This window comes from Marmota marmota, unplaced genomic scaffold (assembly GCF_001458135.2).
Source record: "Marmota marmota marmota unplaced genomic scaffold, marMar, whole genome shotgun sequence".
Lineage (NCBI taxonomy): Eukaryota > Metazoa > Chordata > Mammalia > Rodentia > Sciuridae > Marmota > Marmota marmota.
In genome coordinates, this window is record NW_026000037.1 from 52,791,115 (window position 1) to 52,807,583 (window position 16,469).

At 36.1% G+C, this 16,469-nt stretch overlaps 2 protein-coding genes across 10 annotated transcripts in view; one reads left to right on the plus strand and one right to left on the minus strand.

Moving 5' to 3' along the window:
• LOC107136895 (sodium channel protein type 1 subunit alpha) overlaps positions 1-16,469 on the minus strand; it is a 939,664-nt gene that overhangs the window by 520,378 nt on the left and 402,817 nt on the right. The gene's annotated exons all lie outside the window — the stretch shown is intronic.
• Positions 1-16,469, plus strand: part of Csrnp3 (cysteine and serine rich nuclear protein 3) — a 189,918-nt gene that overhangs the window by 160,381 nt on the left and 13,068 nt on the right. For all 5 annotated transcript variants that reach the window (XM_048812414.1, XM_048812417.1, XM_048812416.1 and 2 more), the window contains 2 exons: positions 2,242-2,501; positions 16,143-16,439. In XM_048812414.1, coding sequence (XP_048668371.1) covers positions 2,242-2,501; positions 16,143-16,439 — 557 coding nt within the window. The remainder of the gene's footprint in view (positions 1-2,241; positions 2,502-16,142; positions 16,440-16,469) is intronic.

Genomic DNA, 16,469 nt, shown 5'->3' on the forward strand with positions numbered 1-16,469 from the left:
CGAATCCCAAATTCACCACTAAATAACCTTGGTCATGTTATTCAACTTTTAGTGATTTAATGTCCTAAAAATGCAACCATAAAAAATATCAACTCAAAGAGTTGTAAGGATAAAGTGAAGCAATTCATGTAAAGTCTTTGCATGGTAAAACACATGAGAAGTACTCCATAAATGTTAATGTATTAATTACTTTGGCATCCAGAAATTGCTTCTCAGTTCCTGGCTTCTTTCTGTTTTTCTGATTGAACACGGGTATTAGTTTCCTGAGGCTGCCATTAAAACTGTACCACAAACTGAGTGGCTTAAAATAAAGAAAAGTCTTTTCTCACAATTCTGGAGGCTGGAAAACCAAAATGATCATATTAGCAGGGTGGTCATGCTCTCTCTGAAACCTGAAAGGGAAGGGCTTTCCCTTTCATATTCTAGCTTCTGGTAGCTACAGACACTCCTTGTCTTATGGCAGCTCTGTGTCCCTCTCCTAATGACATTCTTTCTGTGTCCCTTCATATCATCTTCCCTCTCTCCACACCTGTGTCCATATTTTACCTTTTTATAAGGCCACCAGTCATATTGGCTGAGTGTTTACCCAAATGACCCCATTTTAACTCAGTTTCACCTTAAAGGCCTGTTTCCTAAGGAGATTACATCCTGAGGTACTGGGGCTTAGGACTTGAACATATGGGGGGGGTAAGGGAGGGAGAATCAGCCCATTATAGCATGATTTTATTTTTTTTTTAACTCTATTCTGTTCTTTTTTTATATTTATTTATTTTAGTTTTCGGCAGACACAATTCTTTGTATGTAGTGCTGAGGATCGAACCCGGGCCGCACGCATGCCAGGCGAGCGCGCTACCGCTTGAGCCACATCCCCAGCCCCATGATTTTATTCTTAATTAAATGTGCCTTTCCTTTCCCAGTGGGAAAGTCTCTGATAATATGGCACCAGATTTGGAACTTTGGAGTTTAATTCTGAAACAAATTATATAAAGAAGTCACTCAAAGGCCCTAGCCTGGGTTACTTCACTATAAAATAAAAGTAGTGAGCCCGTTAATGTCTACCATGTCTTCTAATTCCAAAGGTTATGTGGATAATATGACTGTTTCTCAACTCTGTACTGTGTACCTCAACTCTCATTGATGCTCTGTATATTCTGTGTATTTTGCTATTCTTGTAACTAATAATAAAGGTTCTGATTCTTACTACACACAAAAAAAGTATGGAACTTAATGGATATGTTCATTAGCTTGATTTAGCAATTCTACAATGTGCACATATATCAGAACACCATTGTTGCACACCATAAATAGATGTAATTTTCGTTATTTAAAGAATAAAAGATAAAAAATATAAGAGTTCTGAAATATCTTGTGGCATTTGCAATTTTCTCAGTTCTTGGATTAAAATCCCATTTTCTATAATGCTGTTTAATGGGATGTTATTTTGTGAAATGAAAGTTTTGTTAGTTTAGGTTATTAGTATATCTAAGTAGTAACAGTGAGTCATTTTGTGATTTTTTTATTGATTTTTAGAATTTTCTTTTTTTAAGTATTGCAAGCACTATATCTTTATTTATACATAATGATTGTGCATATTTTTATTTATAAACTTTTCAATACATGCATACAATGTGTGAATTTTCAGATTATGGTAATTAACATTTTTATCTCCTAAGCATTTATCATTTCTTTGCCTTGGGAAATGTCCAACTTCTTTCTGCTAGTTCTGTAGAAAATATATTGTTGTTGTCAACAATAATCACTGTACTATGCTGTCGAACATTAGAACTTATCCTCTCATGTAACTATATTTTGGTAATTAGCCAAATTTTTTTTAATGCTGAACATCATTTTCTGGAAATGAGATTAAAGGTATGGAAATTTGTATTATGTCTATCCTTATTATCATACAATACAACTTGTGTAAAAATCATAAAACCAAATTGCAAGGAATTAGGGGAAATGAGAAATTAAGTTCGGCAACAAATATATAGGCAAGTTTGAAAGTTTGCTTGGATTGCCCTTATAGAAACACTTAAAAGTCTACTCTGCCATAGCTATAAAAAAGTATATGAAAGGAAATTAAAAGGTCTTTTCTTCAACTCTGGGATACAAGAGTTTTAGAATCTTTAAGGGCCCAGAAGTGTTGAGCATACATAGATTCAAGACCAAGGGGTATTTTCTTAACCTCATCTGAGAACCGCTACCCTTGGTGTTGACCGGATTTTTTTCTTTTCCTTCCAGCTTCCTCCATTCTCAAAAGGGAGAAGCGGCTGAGGACCAAGAATGTGCATTTTAGTTGTGTCACCGTGTACTACTTCACCCGGAGGCAAGGCTTCACAAGCGTGCCCAGCCAAGGGGGCAGCACCCTGGGGATGTCCAGCCGCCACAACAGCGTGCGCCAGTACACCCTTGGCGAGTTTGCCAGGGAGCAGGAGAGGCTGCACCGGGAGATGCTGAGGGAGCACCTCAGGGAAGAGAAGCTGAACTCTTTAAAACTAAAGGTAAGAAGTATAAACTCACTTTCTGCAAAACTCCACATCCTTATAACAATTTGAGTCAACTTTTTAAACAGTCATAGCTGGAACTGCATTTTACATAACAGACTGCCTGCTGAGTCTTTTTTTTTTTTTAAGCAAAACAATATAGTCTTTCATGGGAAATGTACCTGACATCATTTTTTTCATTTATTTTACAAATACTTACCACTGAACATTGCTTGCTCATATAGCCTGTCCTGGGGGGCTAATCAGTAACCAAAAATAGATGTAGTCTCCTCTCTACAGGAACTTACAGATTAATAGGAAAGAAAAATATTAATCAAGGCGTCAAAACAAAATAAAATCTTGATTTGTTTTTTCATTCAGTGCTATAAAGGAAAGTTGTAAAGCACTGTGAAAATGTAAAACAGGAAATTCATGTGGCACAAGAAGTCAAGAAATGCTTCCTTGAGGAAGTGAAATGAAAATCTGAAGAGGTAACCAGGCAAAGAGAATTGGCAGGAGTTTCAGGCTTTAGGAAAGCCAGAGATGGGCTGGGCATCCCATAATGTAGAAGACAGGTGATGGCCAGTTAGGTTAGTCTGAAGCAGGGGGGAGACAAAGAGAAAGGGAAGAGGAGAAAATTAGTAAAATCAATGGTGCTTAATGATGGGCTGAATTTGGAAGGAAGAGAGGGATAGTCAGGAATGACAATTACGTTTCTGGGTTGCAAAATGGAATTGGCGGTGTAGGTAATAGTATTGTTTGCTGTGACAGGAAATGACAAGCAACAGAGGAAGATGCTCAGATAGTGGGTGGGGTGGATAATGAGAGCTCTCTTGGACATACTGAGTTTGAGAGGCTTTTGAGTTTTCAAGAGGTGTTGGGAAGGCATCTAGGTAGAGATTCTTGTCGTTGAGCCACTTTAGAGATTAAGTGGAGAGAAGTACAGAAATTGAGAAAATGTCTTCTGTCAACTCAGAGCTCTTTATGTTTGTGTGGGTCCATCACCCTATCAATACATAGGAATATTCTACCATCATTATCTAGTGAGAAAGGAAATATTTTCAGGTAATCCAACATACTTAAAAAAGGGTATTCATTAAATGCCTGAAGTACCATAAGCCACATGTGCTACCAAAATTTTTTTATGAAATCAATCAGCAGAGGTGTGATATGTGTTTTGAAACAAGTTATTGTAAATATTTTGCAAGTTATGCATGTGCCTTGTTCCCAGTTGCATTACAAGGCAATAACTTAAACTGGGCACAACTTAGCCCAGAGAGTGACTTATATTTTCCTTTGCCAGTATTTTTGGCATATTTCAATGAAAATCCCTCAGTTTTTCCAGTAGCAATACACCATTATTTTGTGATTTATGATAGCTTGTCATGTAGTAATTTAGTAATAGTTACCAAGTTTGTTTCTGAAATCCATTCCCTACCTTTGTAACCCATTACAAGCCAACTCTACCCCCCACACTAAGAGTAAAGTCTTTCTTCAAATTCAAACTTTGGTAGAAAAATAGTAAAGGTTGACAATCACTAATGAATTTTATTTACCAGGCATTTTACAAACAATGTTTAATTTGATCCTCACAGAGACCCAGTAGAATAGATAAGTTACTGAAATATGTTTGCAACTGAGGAAAAAGAAAAACAAAAGATATTAAGTAACTGGTTCACTTAGAAAACTGATTGTGTTATCTTGTTTTTTCCTATTCTTAAATTAATTGATTATCTCCTATAGGCATTGGGGGGAAATATCTGTGTACTTGTGGGGAGTTATCCTTTTCTGGGGTTTGATAGTGTGTACAGTGGTTTTTAGGGAGAATATAATGTTATCTGAGAACCAGAAGATTTACTGTGGTGAACTTCTTATATGTGCATGGTATATGTGATGGACATGAGGGAAAGCCACAAACCTACAGCAGCCTTCCTCCATATCAGGCAGTGATATATCAGGTGCTGATATATTTGTACACAGATACTCCCATGCCTTTTTTAAAAGAAGCTAAAGAAGAAAATAAGAAACAAAAAGAACACTGTAGTATTGATTTATTTTTAAAATAGTGCTTAGTGTTGGAAGTTGGAGAGGCAGCCATCTGAGTGGATGTCATATGTCAGTTTTTTATTAATAAGGGGAAACATGCAGTTTTTCTCTTTGGCAAAGATGTAAACAAAACACATTTGGCTTTCATTGCTATTTCCAAATGAATACCAAGCTGAAGGATAACAGGATTCTGAAGTGACTGAGCTTAGCCTCAATGCATTTGAAATATTCAGAAACACATGGTACATGAAGTTAAAATATCACAGCAATGTGGACCAGTCTCAAAAATCTGAGATGAATTAATGGAGAAAAACTTGTATATTTTAATTGAAATTCTTCTAGCATATTAACTTTTATGATTTAAAAAATATCATTGACTATACTTGTCTAGGTCTAATTGTACAAAATCTAAAATTAGTTATCCAAAACATTAGGAATCTAAAAATTTCACTCTGATATTTAAAATTTCACTCTTATTGAAAATGACATTTGTTTTGAAGTATGAATTCCTCTGGGATAAGTAAGAAAACAAATGTGTCTACATTGATTCTGTTATTTTGAGTTGGGCAACAGAAGATCAGTAGTACAGAAGAGGGGTCCAAAGAGGAACTAAAGGATTGTGAGAGCCAAACTTTGCTCCCTTGGATTTTTGCCTGAGATAGTCCTCTGGGACTTACTGTCCGTTGAGTTAGGGCAGAGGGGAGGTAGCATCTGACAAGTCAAACATTCCCGATCCCTCATTAAGGAGCCCAGGCAAAATGCCAAGGGACACTCACTGGAATTGGAACTGGGTAGCTTCCCTGCCACTTAAATTTAAGAACCAACAATCTTAAAAAATAAAGACAGATTTCTCTTCTACCATTTCTTCCTGTTTTTCTAGGAAACCTTTGCTGAGTTCCAATTAAGGGAATTATTTATTCAATGACTCTTTTCCCAATGATGCTTTAATAGAGAGAAAGGACTAAAAAGAAAAATACAGGGGTTGGGGCTATGGCTCAGTGGTAGAGCGCTTGTCTCACATGTGTGAGGCCCTGGGTTCCATCCTCAGCGCCACATAAATAAACAACTAAAAAAATATATACATACACACTTGAAGACTTACCTCACAATAAATATTTTGGGAACAAAATAAGAATAGACATGTAGATTTTGATTATAAAATTGGTTCTTATTTAGTAAATCAACCTCCTAAGTTATAAGGTATATAAATAGAGAAAAATAATATATACAATTATTTTTGTAGAACAAATACAATTTTATGGGAGGATGCTCAAGTGTGTCTTTTTTTATTCATGGTGGTGATGTTTTAAACATTGTCTATAAACAACTGTGGGGGAAAAATCTGAATGAATAAAATGCATGTTCCTAGAAGAAATAAGTAGCTGTGGATTTCTAAATTACAGAGCACAGTTTTCTTTCTCTGTCAAGCCCATTCACACATGTCATACACTTCACAGTAATCAATGCAGTCATCTTAATTCTATACTCTTTTCCAAATTAAGTGCTTAGATTTCATCATCTGCACCACATTGTTGAACAATTAAATTAGCTTTTACTTCCATTTCTCATGTATCTGTAAAATGCATTAGGCAGCCATTTGTAAGTAGGAGACTTGGCATTCTGATCGCCTCTGGGTTCTATCTTACTGGATTCTACTGCCTTATTCTAGGAAATTTAATTTAGCTTCCACAGCTTGGACTTGACCCTGTTTCTCAAACATTTTGCAACTCAGGTTTTTCTTCTTTTTCTTTCTGAGATTAAGGATCTAACCCCACTCCTGTTACCACATCCAATCACTTCTCAGCATTGTGCTTTTTTTTTTTTTTCAATTTCTCAGCCATATATTTCTTGAATAATGTATGGATGCTGTCTCCCTTTCCTAACTAAAAATAAATGAATAAAACCAGACTTTAACTCACACTTTAATGACTAAACTCTTAAAATATCCCAGTGTAAATCTTCAACCCCATCTCAGATTTAATCTATGACTATTTTATTCTTAAGTACTTCACCCATGCAGCATTGTAATTTTCTACTCCACCTCCAGCCCTCCCTTTGTATCTCTTCAAAAGTTCCGTGATTAATCCTCCAGGTAAAGATCTTAAATGTGCTGGGAGATGAAAGGGAATAGGGGCTTGTGTGAGATGCTTGAACGGTATCTTAGACCCATAGTTTGAACACTTTGGGATGTGTACTTTAAGAACCTAATCTGTAATTCTTTCCTAGACATGTCTTTGGGGTCAGGGTATCTTAGAACTCCATTTATCCCTACATAATTTCTCTGTTAGACTCTGTAGCAGTCACTTCAGAGCATACTTATTGTCAAAGCTTCCAGAATGAATTCCTAAGTAGAGGCCTGCTTTAATACCAAGCAGAAAACTTTGCTGTTTCAAGTATTTGCACTATTATATGTACAACCTGTTCTGATAAGTACACAAAAAATATACCTAACCAAAGTGATAGAGACTGGTAGGGTAGAATTCATCCTGATGCACATGAAATACATTTAAGAATATGCTGTTTCAGCACATCACTGGCATTTTATTTGAAAAAGTACAATTAGACATATGTAATCAAATCATCACATTCTTCCTGTATAAAAAACATTGTTTTTTTTGGTTGTTGTTGTTGTTGTTGTTGTTGTTGTTGTTGTTTTTACTTTTTAGTTTAGGAAAATCAATTGCATTGATTCTCCTGGTTTAAATGTGGGGACATCCAGTGGTATGTTGGAGCCAGCTCACTGAATTGGCTCATTACTGTGGATTTATATACATCTCTTCCCAACAAAAGTTTGAAATTGATTATGAAGGGAGTATGTGAACCATGAAACTTGTCAATCACAACAAACTATAATATTTTTATAAGTATATATTTTTAAATATTTAGCAGCAGGCTACTGGATTCATCCTGATTTATTATCCACCAATGAAAGAGGAAAAGTTGGTCTAAACCAAAAGGAAGGATAAAGGAATTTATAGCTTATTTTTTTCCAAGTTGTTTTGTCTTATATGTTAATATTATCCTTTCTGATGACTTTTTTCAGTAATGTATTTTCCAAGGAGTTCTTATGACTTCATATTGTTGGAATTAATTTATTTTGTTTTGTTTGTTTGAGATGGGGGTCTTTCTTCATGACCCAGGCTGACCTCAAACTACTGGGTTCAAGAGTTTGATTTTACTTTCTTGGCCTCCCAAGTAGCCAGAACTACAGAGGCATGTCACTGTGCCCACTTCACGTTGAAAAGAATAAAAGTTAACAAAACAAGCAAATATTCCTGGCTTTTCAAAGACATAATTAAACTGATTCAAATTTGCCACCTACAATTAACAGTTAATGAATTATGAAATTATACTGTAAGATTTGACTGAATATTAAAGTAACATAAATGTTTTTCTTAGATTGCCAGAGACCTTAGAGACTAGGTCATCTGTCCAGCTCATACCACACTACCAAGAATTCCATTTATTAAATATATACCTTGTACTTTCAGCAAGTAATTGCACATCTTAGATGACCCGGAGCACACTGCTCTTTTGAAGTAGCACGTTTCATTCATGCCTTTAATCATTAGAAAACTCTTCCTTACACTGAGCAACCTGCTGCTATCTTACCACTTCTTTTGACCCCAATTCTGCCTTCTAAGTACATGGAATAATTCTTTATATTCGACATTCCAAGGGTTTGAATGTGGTGTTGATACACATGCAAATATTTGAAGATAGTTTATGGGATTTATGTGTTTCTCTTCTGTAGAATGAAACATCCCTCGGTCTTTCCATTAATCCTTGAGGGCATGGTTTTCAGTTTCTTTTTTTCTTTTTTTTTTTTTTTTTTTTTTTTTTACTTTTTTGTTTTAATTCATAGTTGGACACTATAATTTTATTTTATTTTTATTTTATTTATTTTTATGTGGTGCTGAGGATTGAACCCAGGGCCTCGCATATGCTAGGCGAGCGCTCTACCTCTGAGCCACAACCCCAGCCCTTTCAGTTTTTTTTTGCCCTGGTTTTCCTCCTGTGGATACATTAGTATTTATTAATGTCTACTTCATAATAAGGTACTTGATCTGGGACTCTGGATGGGATCTATCCAGTGCCCAGAAATCTGTTACATTAATTCAAATTGTGGATGCTTTTTCCATGGATATAACTAAACTTACAGTAGTGTTTGGTAGCTTGATCAGTTTGTTTGTTTATATTACACTGGTAGGGAATAAAAAAGCAAACAAACAAAAAATAAAGCAACAAACAAAAACAATGAATAAACCTAACTCTCTGCTTTTAAACCATGTCTGCATTATGATATAAATTGAAATTTTATAACACCTCCAGGGCTAGAACCATGTTTAGTGCTGGACATGGTCTGTAGGGAGCAATCGATAGTTTTTTTTTTTTTTTTTAATTTAACTTAAATGAATGTGATCTCGTCATCTGCCTATGTGATAAGCTTGCCTTTTAGGTTCTCATCCAAGTTATAGATTTAAAACTGTTCATACGATGGGGTCAAGTTTGGGATATCCTGTCCAAGTAGTGATCCTCAAGAGGGCCCAGCATGACCTTTACTGGAAAACATTGCTGGGATGGGCCACTGATACTGATAGAATGTAGAGCTGCCACACCCTCATTCCTGACTTCAATGGGTGCTACAAAATAGGATGAGCATCACTGATCTTAGAGATATTTTCACTGTTGAACTAACTAAAAATTCATGCATCCATCCATAGTTTTATTAATCAGTTTATATTCCATCTTTGTATGAGAAGAGGAAAGCAATCTTGTTAGAAGTCTAAAGTGAGAAATTCTCAGGACTAGATTTTCATCTCAGAGATAAGAATAAGAAATTCTCAGTAGCAAAGCACTGATTTTCCAACTGTAATCCATGAGGTCTGAAATCAGGGAACAGGGCAGCAGGCCCAAGACACTGTGTACCTCATCCCACTTTTATCTTTTATATGTCAAGGTTCTGCATAAAGATGAAGTTCATTTACAAAAAGAATATTTTCTCTGCAGTGAACCCAGACAATAGTTTCGTATTCACTGTTTTCCTCTATCCCATGTACTGAAACCATCTGTTTAAATAATTCTTTCTAGAATATTGTTATCCAGAATTAGCCTTTTTTTTTAAACAATTCAGTCCCATTTTGATCATCATTTAATTCCTTTCCCCATGAGTCTTCACAGATGTTAGACTGAGCAATCATAACTTCAAGCTTCTCTATTGTTCTAAAGCATAAATTGTCTGGGCCTGGGGATTCTTATATAAAATAGCTGAGTGCACTTTCATTGTCTCCCCACCTGATTTTTGCTTTAAATCCTTCCTGACATGTCTCTTCTCTCATTTCTGGCTTGAATGTTTTCTTCCTTGTTAGAGAGTATGGAATCAGAATAGAAAATAAGTAATTCTGCTTTGTGTCTTTGTACACAGCCTTCTTTTTTATCTGCCTATTCTGTCTTCCTCCTGCTACTTCTATAAACTGCACATATATTTTTTTGCACTTACTACACTAGGTCATATCTGTTACATGACCTCCAGAGTAGACTGGAAGTTCTTTAGATGGTAGAATAGTAATGCGTTTATAAACCCTGATACCTAGTACAGTATCTGGCAGTATAGTGTAGTGGTTATGAAAATTCATTCATTCCAAAATATTTGTTTACCAATTACTGTGAGACTGGCAATTATCAAGGTGCCAGAGACACATTAGTGGACAAAACAGACTGCCTCTGTTCTCAACATGTTCATAGCATGGGTAGGAGATCGATACATGAAATCAACTAATGTATTACGGCAAAATTAGAGAATGAGCAATAGCAATTAAATGCAATCCAAGATCAATGAGTCAGGTAAGAAAATCAAAAGAATAGCACATTATTTCAGCCAGCTTTGACCAGCTTCTCCTAACAACATCTCCATTAGAAAAGCCACCTCCATATGCTCCAAATCCAATGCTGACCGATGAGGTGCCATTTTTTTTTTCAGCTCACTCTGTTTTCCCCTCTCCTGAGCTCTTGTTCTCTATGACTGAATCATATCTTTTGTTTCTGAATTCTAAGGTAATGTGCACTGGTCTTGATCTTCTACTGATTGCACTGAGATCAGCTTTTGGAGTGTGGCTGAAATCTAATGCTATTTTTCTTCCATCATTTTTTTTTACTATAATGTCACCAGCTGGCCGGGCTGGCTAGATGAGCTGGGTTCAAAGGAGCTGGCTGCAGCAATAGACTGAGAAAATGGTGAAGAAACCATGAAAAGCACGAACATGAGTTTGAAGGTGGGACTGATCAGTGACCCGAAGGGTTAACTCCACGCTGGATAGTGCTGAAAGGAGCTACAGAGCGAGTGCACCCAAACCCCCCTCCCCTTTCATTTATTGGGGAAGACATTCAATAGAATATTCCACCCAAATGAGGCAAGGGATATGATTTCAAAAGGGTGGAGTCTTGCTTGGTAATGTCTTGTGGTCAGCAGATTGATTGACATCTTGGCAAGTCATACCCATCTCAGGTGCTGTGAGGGATCACAGGCAGAGCGAGAGAAGAGGCACACTTGTGTGGCATAGCCTAATCAGCTCTCAAAGCCAAACCAGTCCCCTCATATGCTCAAGTGCACATAGCTCACACACGCAGCTCATAGATGGCTTGTGACACTATAACTCTTAATACTTTTTACTCCAAACTGATCTTGACAACCAGCCTCATGCTTTGAAGTCGAATAAACCTGAGTTCGATGCTTAGTACCATCATGAATTAGCTAATTTAGATAGACTTTGGTAAATTAACCTTCCCCATGCACCAGTTTTCCCAAGTACAAAAAAAAAAAAAAATCATAAGATCATTGTACAAATTAGGTGAGATAATTTGTACAAAGTATGACACTCAGCACCTGGTATTCAATATATGGTAGTTCAGGTCTTCCTCAGCATCATCATCTTTGTTACAATAGGGAGTAATCAGTGTTTGTGGAACTGAATTCATTTGCACATTCTTATATCCATTCTCATTTTTACACGTGCTCATATTTTTTAAGAAACAGGAGACTTTACTACTAAATATACAACTTCACTGATGAAAGGAACTGGATCTATTTTTGTGTTTTGCTTTGTTTCTTTTTTTAGCATTTTAGTCAATCTACATTTTCAGTATTGTTACCCATTTTGCATTGAATTGGTTATTTGATAGTCTTGGAGTCATTCCACTGATTCTTACAATAATACATCCTATTCCTCAGGAGTGTATATGTGGGCAAAACTGTGTTTTCAGAAATTACTTTCTCATGCTTATCAGTGGGTACAATTTTGCAAAAGTAAGATGTTAGGATTCTGTCTAAAACAAGTTATATTTTAATATGTGGAGAGGGAGTCCAGACAATTTTACCCAGTAGCCCAAGAAACAATTGCCATCTTCAGTTTTGTCATTGGATCAAGGACACACACACACACACACACACACACACACACCTCTTAAGATCCTCACAGTACAATATAGATAAATGTATACACATACAGGAAAAATATAAGATGAGATAAAGATCATTAGATCAAATCATGAGTCAAGTTATCACTTACCACCTTTCATTGGCTAAGACAGATAAACAGGAGCTACTCTGAAGAACTGCTATTTCTTTCTCTCTAGTTCTTTCTTTATGGAGAGTGATTCCACCAAAGTCCAATCATCTGTATGCTCTGTAGGTCAAAGAATCCATCATGTTCTGTCCCAGAGCAGGCTGGGGGAGTGAGGCCTTCTGTCTCCACTGTTCCTCTGACTGCCCATCCACCTTCAGATTTAAGCTTCATCTGGAAGTTTTCCCTTTTCACTCCACTGCCAGCCCTACCTGTAGGTGCTCCTCAAATGCTGTATTCACCCTAAGCTAGGAAATCCTTACAAGCTGGGTTGAAATTGCCAGATTCCTTGACTCATTATTCCACTCCGTTGAGATTAAGGTCTTTAGTCATATATACCTATACCTAGTGGCTCATACAAAATAATCACTAACTACTATTTAACTATTCAATAAATATTAATTATATAAAAGAATCTATTATATATATATATATATTATATACATATAAAATATATATATCAATGCTGTTAGGGAGCACAAGCTCTAAAGTCAAATATCTCAGATCATGACTTTAATGTATACACTATGTATTTGTGATGTTGGGCATGTTTAGCATTCCTGTACCTTGATTTCCGCATCAGTTAAATGGATATAATGATAGTATATATCACATAAGATTTTTGTGTTGCTATACGAGCTAATCAGGTTAAGTGTTTAGAACAGTTTCTGGCACACAAAATTAAAACTGTTATTAATATTATTATATGCCATACCTTTTTCTGCCACCTCTTTCATCTCTACCTCCAGTTTCTCTTTCTTTCATATGCATATATATGAAGACAAGAGCACATTTAAAGGCCATAATTATTTGGTAGTGTTCCTAAACCACCTTTTTTTAATAGTAAATTTTTTTTTGAGCTACTGGGAGGCAACCTTATTTCTGGAGAAAGAACACAAAGTGAGAAATGGTCCAAGTCCTAGATTGAAGATTTCTACCTCAAAAGTAGGCATGCATTTGAAAATGCAGGTTACAGGGTATGTTATTTTATAAATGAAATAGCTTTTTAGATACATTGTGTTTGACTCCATGTTAGACTCCCAGCATTGTGTAGGTACCAATAAGAAACTTATAATTTATGACATGTAGGGAGAAGCATATTAAAATAGGAAACAGGGAATTATATCCTATAAGTACATCCTGGAGAGATCAAAATGACTCTGAGTGAGCTTCATTGATGCATAAAATAAGGAGGCTGCTTTTGATGAATTAAAATCTGAAATTTTAATAATTCTATTTTGAGATGGGAAAAAAAAACATTTAAAGGTAGCATTCATGTCAGGAGAGAACCAATGTTGTACAACATGAATGTTCTTATGCATGATGATAGACATGGATAAAGGGTCTGGCATGAGTAGATGAGTCAATCCTGGAAGACTTCCTGGATTCCTTTACACCAGATCTTTAGAGAATAACAAATGTAAGTTGGTAGACAAGAATCAGGGAGCTCTTTGACTTTTTTTCCTATTGCTCCCATATGGGAAGATACATTTGGAAATACTATTTTAGTACTCCAATATTGAAGAGCATTTAAACTCAGTAGTCTAGTCCTGGATTTTAATGAAACCAGCAGGCACAATCGGTCTATGCAAGGTCATAGTAGGGAATGTCTCAGAAGCAACACCAACCAGGAACCATAAGAAGAGGAAGACAAGTCAATTGACCAGACTGAGGTAGAATATTCCCAGTCTTCATTAGAAATGATGCTGAAGAGGTGAGGAGAAAACCTTGCCCCAGAGCACATCAACATTAACATGAGATTTTAAAAATCTAGGTTTCAATCCCTGTAGGTTATTGAACAAGAGTGAAAATAGTATATAACTGTATGTGAAGGACTTTTAGATTCTTACTTGAATCTTTATTTTAAAATAAAATTATAATAAGTGAATAATTCTAGAACTTGTAAATAAGAGATGCAGATTTTATTTCTAAAGACATTTATATTTGGAGTAAACTGTATCTGTAGTTAAATTTGAGATACATTTGTTTGTTTCTTAGTTCTGAGATGCCAATTCATGGTTTATGTTGCCTTAAATTTTTATATGTTTTTATATATTGACAAAATTCTTACTTTTTCTTGATTTTTAGATTTCATGTGTTGTCTGATAACAACTATTGTTATTTTGTACCTCCAAACCCATTGTTATAAGTTGGAGATCTCATTGGTGTTATAACATTACCAATTGCACAAGAAAGCCTAAATATTATAGAACACGGAGATGAAGTAGGGAGGAAGGATTGAAATGAGTCGTGCTAGCCAAGTGCTGAGTGTCTACATGTGCCATGAACTGAGAAGCTTGCTGAGGTTCACATAAGCAAGCCAAGAATTAATTAAAATAAATCTATTGCCACAGAATGACAAGATGGGAAAGGGAACATTCCCTACTTGTTCATGCAGCTTTGCCTGTCACAGAAGATTGGACATGTGAGGCAATTATACACTTGAATTTCTTAGAAAATTAGATCTTTACACATAGAAATGTGCAACTTGTTAGTAAGAATGAACAAAAGTGATAACCACCACCAATCCAAGTAACATCTTAGTAATGGATGTCATAGTTTAACCAATACACAATGCCAACAGAAGAAATGAACTGAGGATCATACTAACAACATAGCCTGGTAAAGGGGAATGCTAATCTTGGTAAGATCATAGATTTAAGTTCTGAAATATTCAGAAATATAATTTAGTAGTTTTTGCAAATACATCTTAGGGACCCTTTGTAATATATTGGAATATGCACTTAATACTGTGGTGATTCCTTGGTGAAAATTTCTCCACCTGAGGGCAAAGTCCAATATTCTATTTGTTCTTTAATACATTCACAGTTGTCCATCTTGGGGGTTTTTTACAGTAATAAATATTCTTGTCTAAATATTGGACATTTTCTTTTGAGGATGAGAATGGTGTCTAATATCACCAGGGTATTTTAACTGTTTAATGGATGAAGTGTGAAGATTACTAAGCAAGGTAATCGTTACAATGAATGAAATTTAGAAAGTAATAAATTTAAAAATTAAATAATCCAAATAGCTTCTTTATTTAGTTATCCCATGCTTTATCTCTTATGGATTTTCTACATTTTTTTCTTGCACTGCTCCTAAGAATAAATATCTTGATCATATTCAGAGAAAACTTTTCTTTCTAAATCCTTTTTTATGAAGGAAACTATATGTTGTGGTGTAATACTCAGAAATGAAATACTGATTCAGGGCTTACTGATGGATGAGATTAGTTTAGAAAAGAAATATAAATAGCAGCAGAACAACTCCTGGGTATGTGAGGCATGGCCGTCCACATGAGCTGTTAGGCAGAAGGTATGGCTTTGGGCAAACTCCTTTGGGAACCTGGTTTGTCATTTCAGTTGTCAGTTGATGAGCATGCACCCGCACTGTTCTCTGAGAGCATACTGACCTGACTGATTGCTTCATATCAATTCCTTGGAATGTTCTATAGCGTAATCATGTTTATAATCCCAATAGCATAGCACAGCACAACTTTATTTCCTGAGTGCATGGTTTTGCTGAAATCCCAAAGTGTCAGAGTGGTTATCTCAAGGACAAGATATTTACTGACTTGGTTGGTGATGGCATCCACTAAGTTGCTCTCACTTCTGAACCAGGACATTCTTTCTCCAACACCAGAGCTACCCATTTTGAACTGACTCTAAAGACAACATCTGGAACTTCTGGTCTTTTTCTTATCATTCTGGTTCAAGCTCTAACAGTAACTACTGACTATAGGAGACTGAGAGTTCCAAGTGTCCATCTCTTGTAACCAGTACATTTTTAAAAGCACATAATTTCCATGCCTCGGTTTTCCTTTTTGTGACTTCTCCTAATGAGAAAAATAAAAGCAAACAATTGAGCTCACACACACTTACTGATTGTGGGGGCATGATGATATATACTAGCTCACTCTTCCCAAGTGCTGAGGTGGGGACTTTGGACCCTGCTTGAACTCCATCTCTCATGCACTTCCCTGTGTTTCTAGATGACTAAGAATGGCACAGTAGAATCTGAGGAAGCTAGCACTCTTACAGTGGATGACATTTCCGATGATGATATTGATTTGGACAACACAGAAGTAGACGAGTACTTCTTTCTACAACCCCTGCCAACAAAAAAACGAAGAGCACTGCTGCGAGCCTCTGGAGTGAAGAAGATTGATGTGGAAGAAAAGCACGAGCTTCGAGCCATCCGCCTGTCACGGGAGGACTGTGGCTGCGACTGCAGAGTGTTCTGTGATCCAGAAACATGTACCTGCAGCTTGGCAGGCATTAAATGTCAGGTAAGGTGTGGATGTCAGGGCATCCAAAGA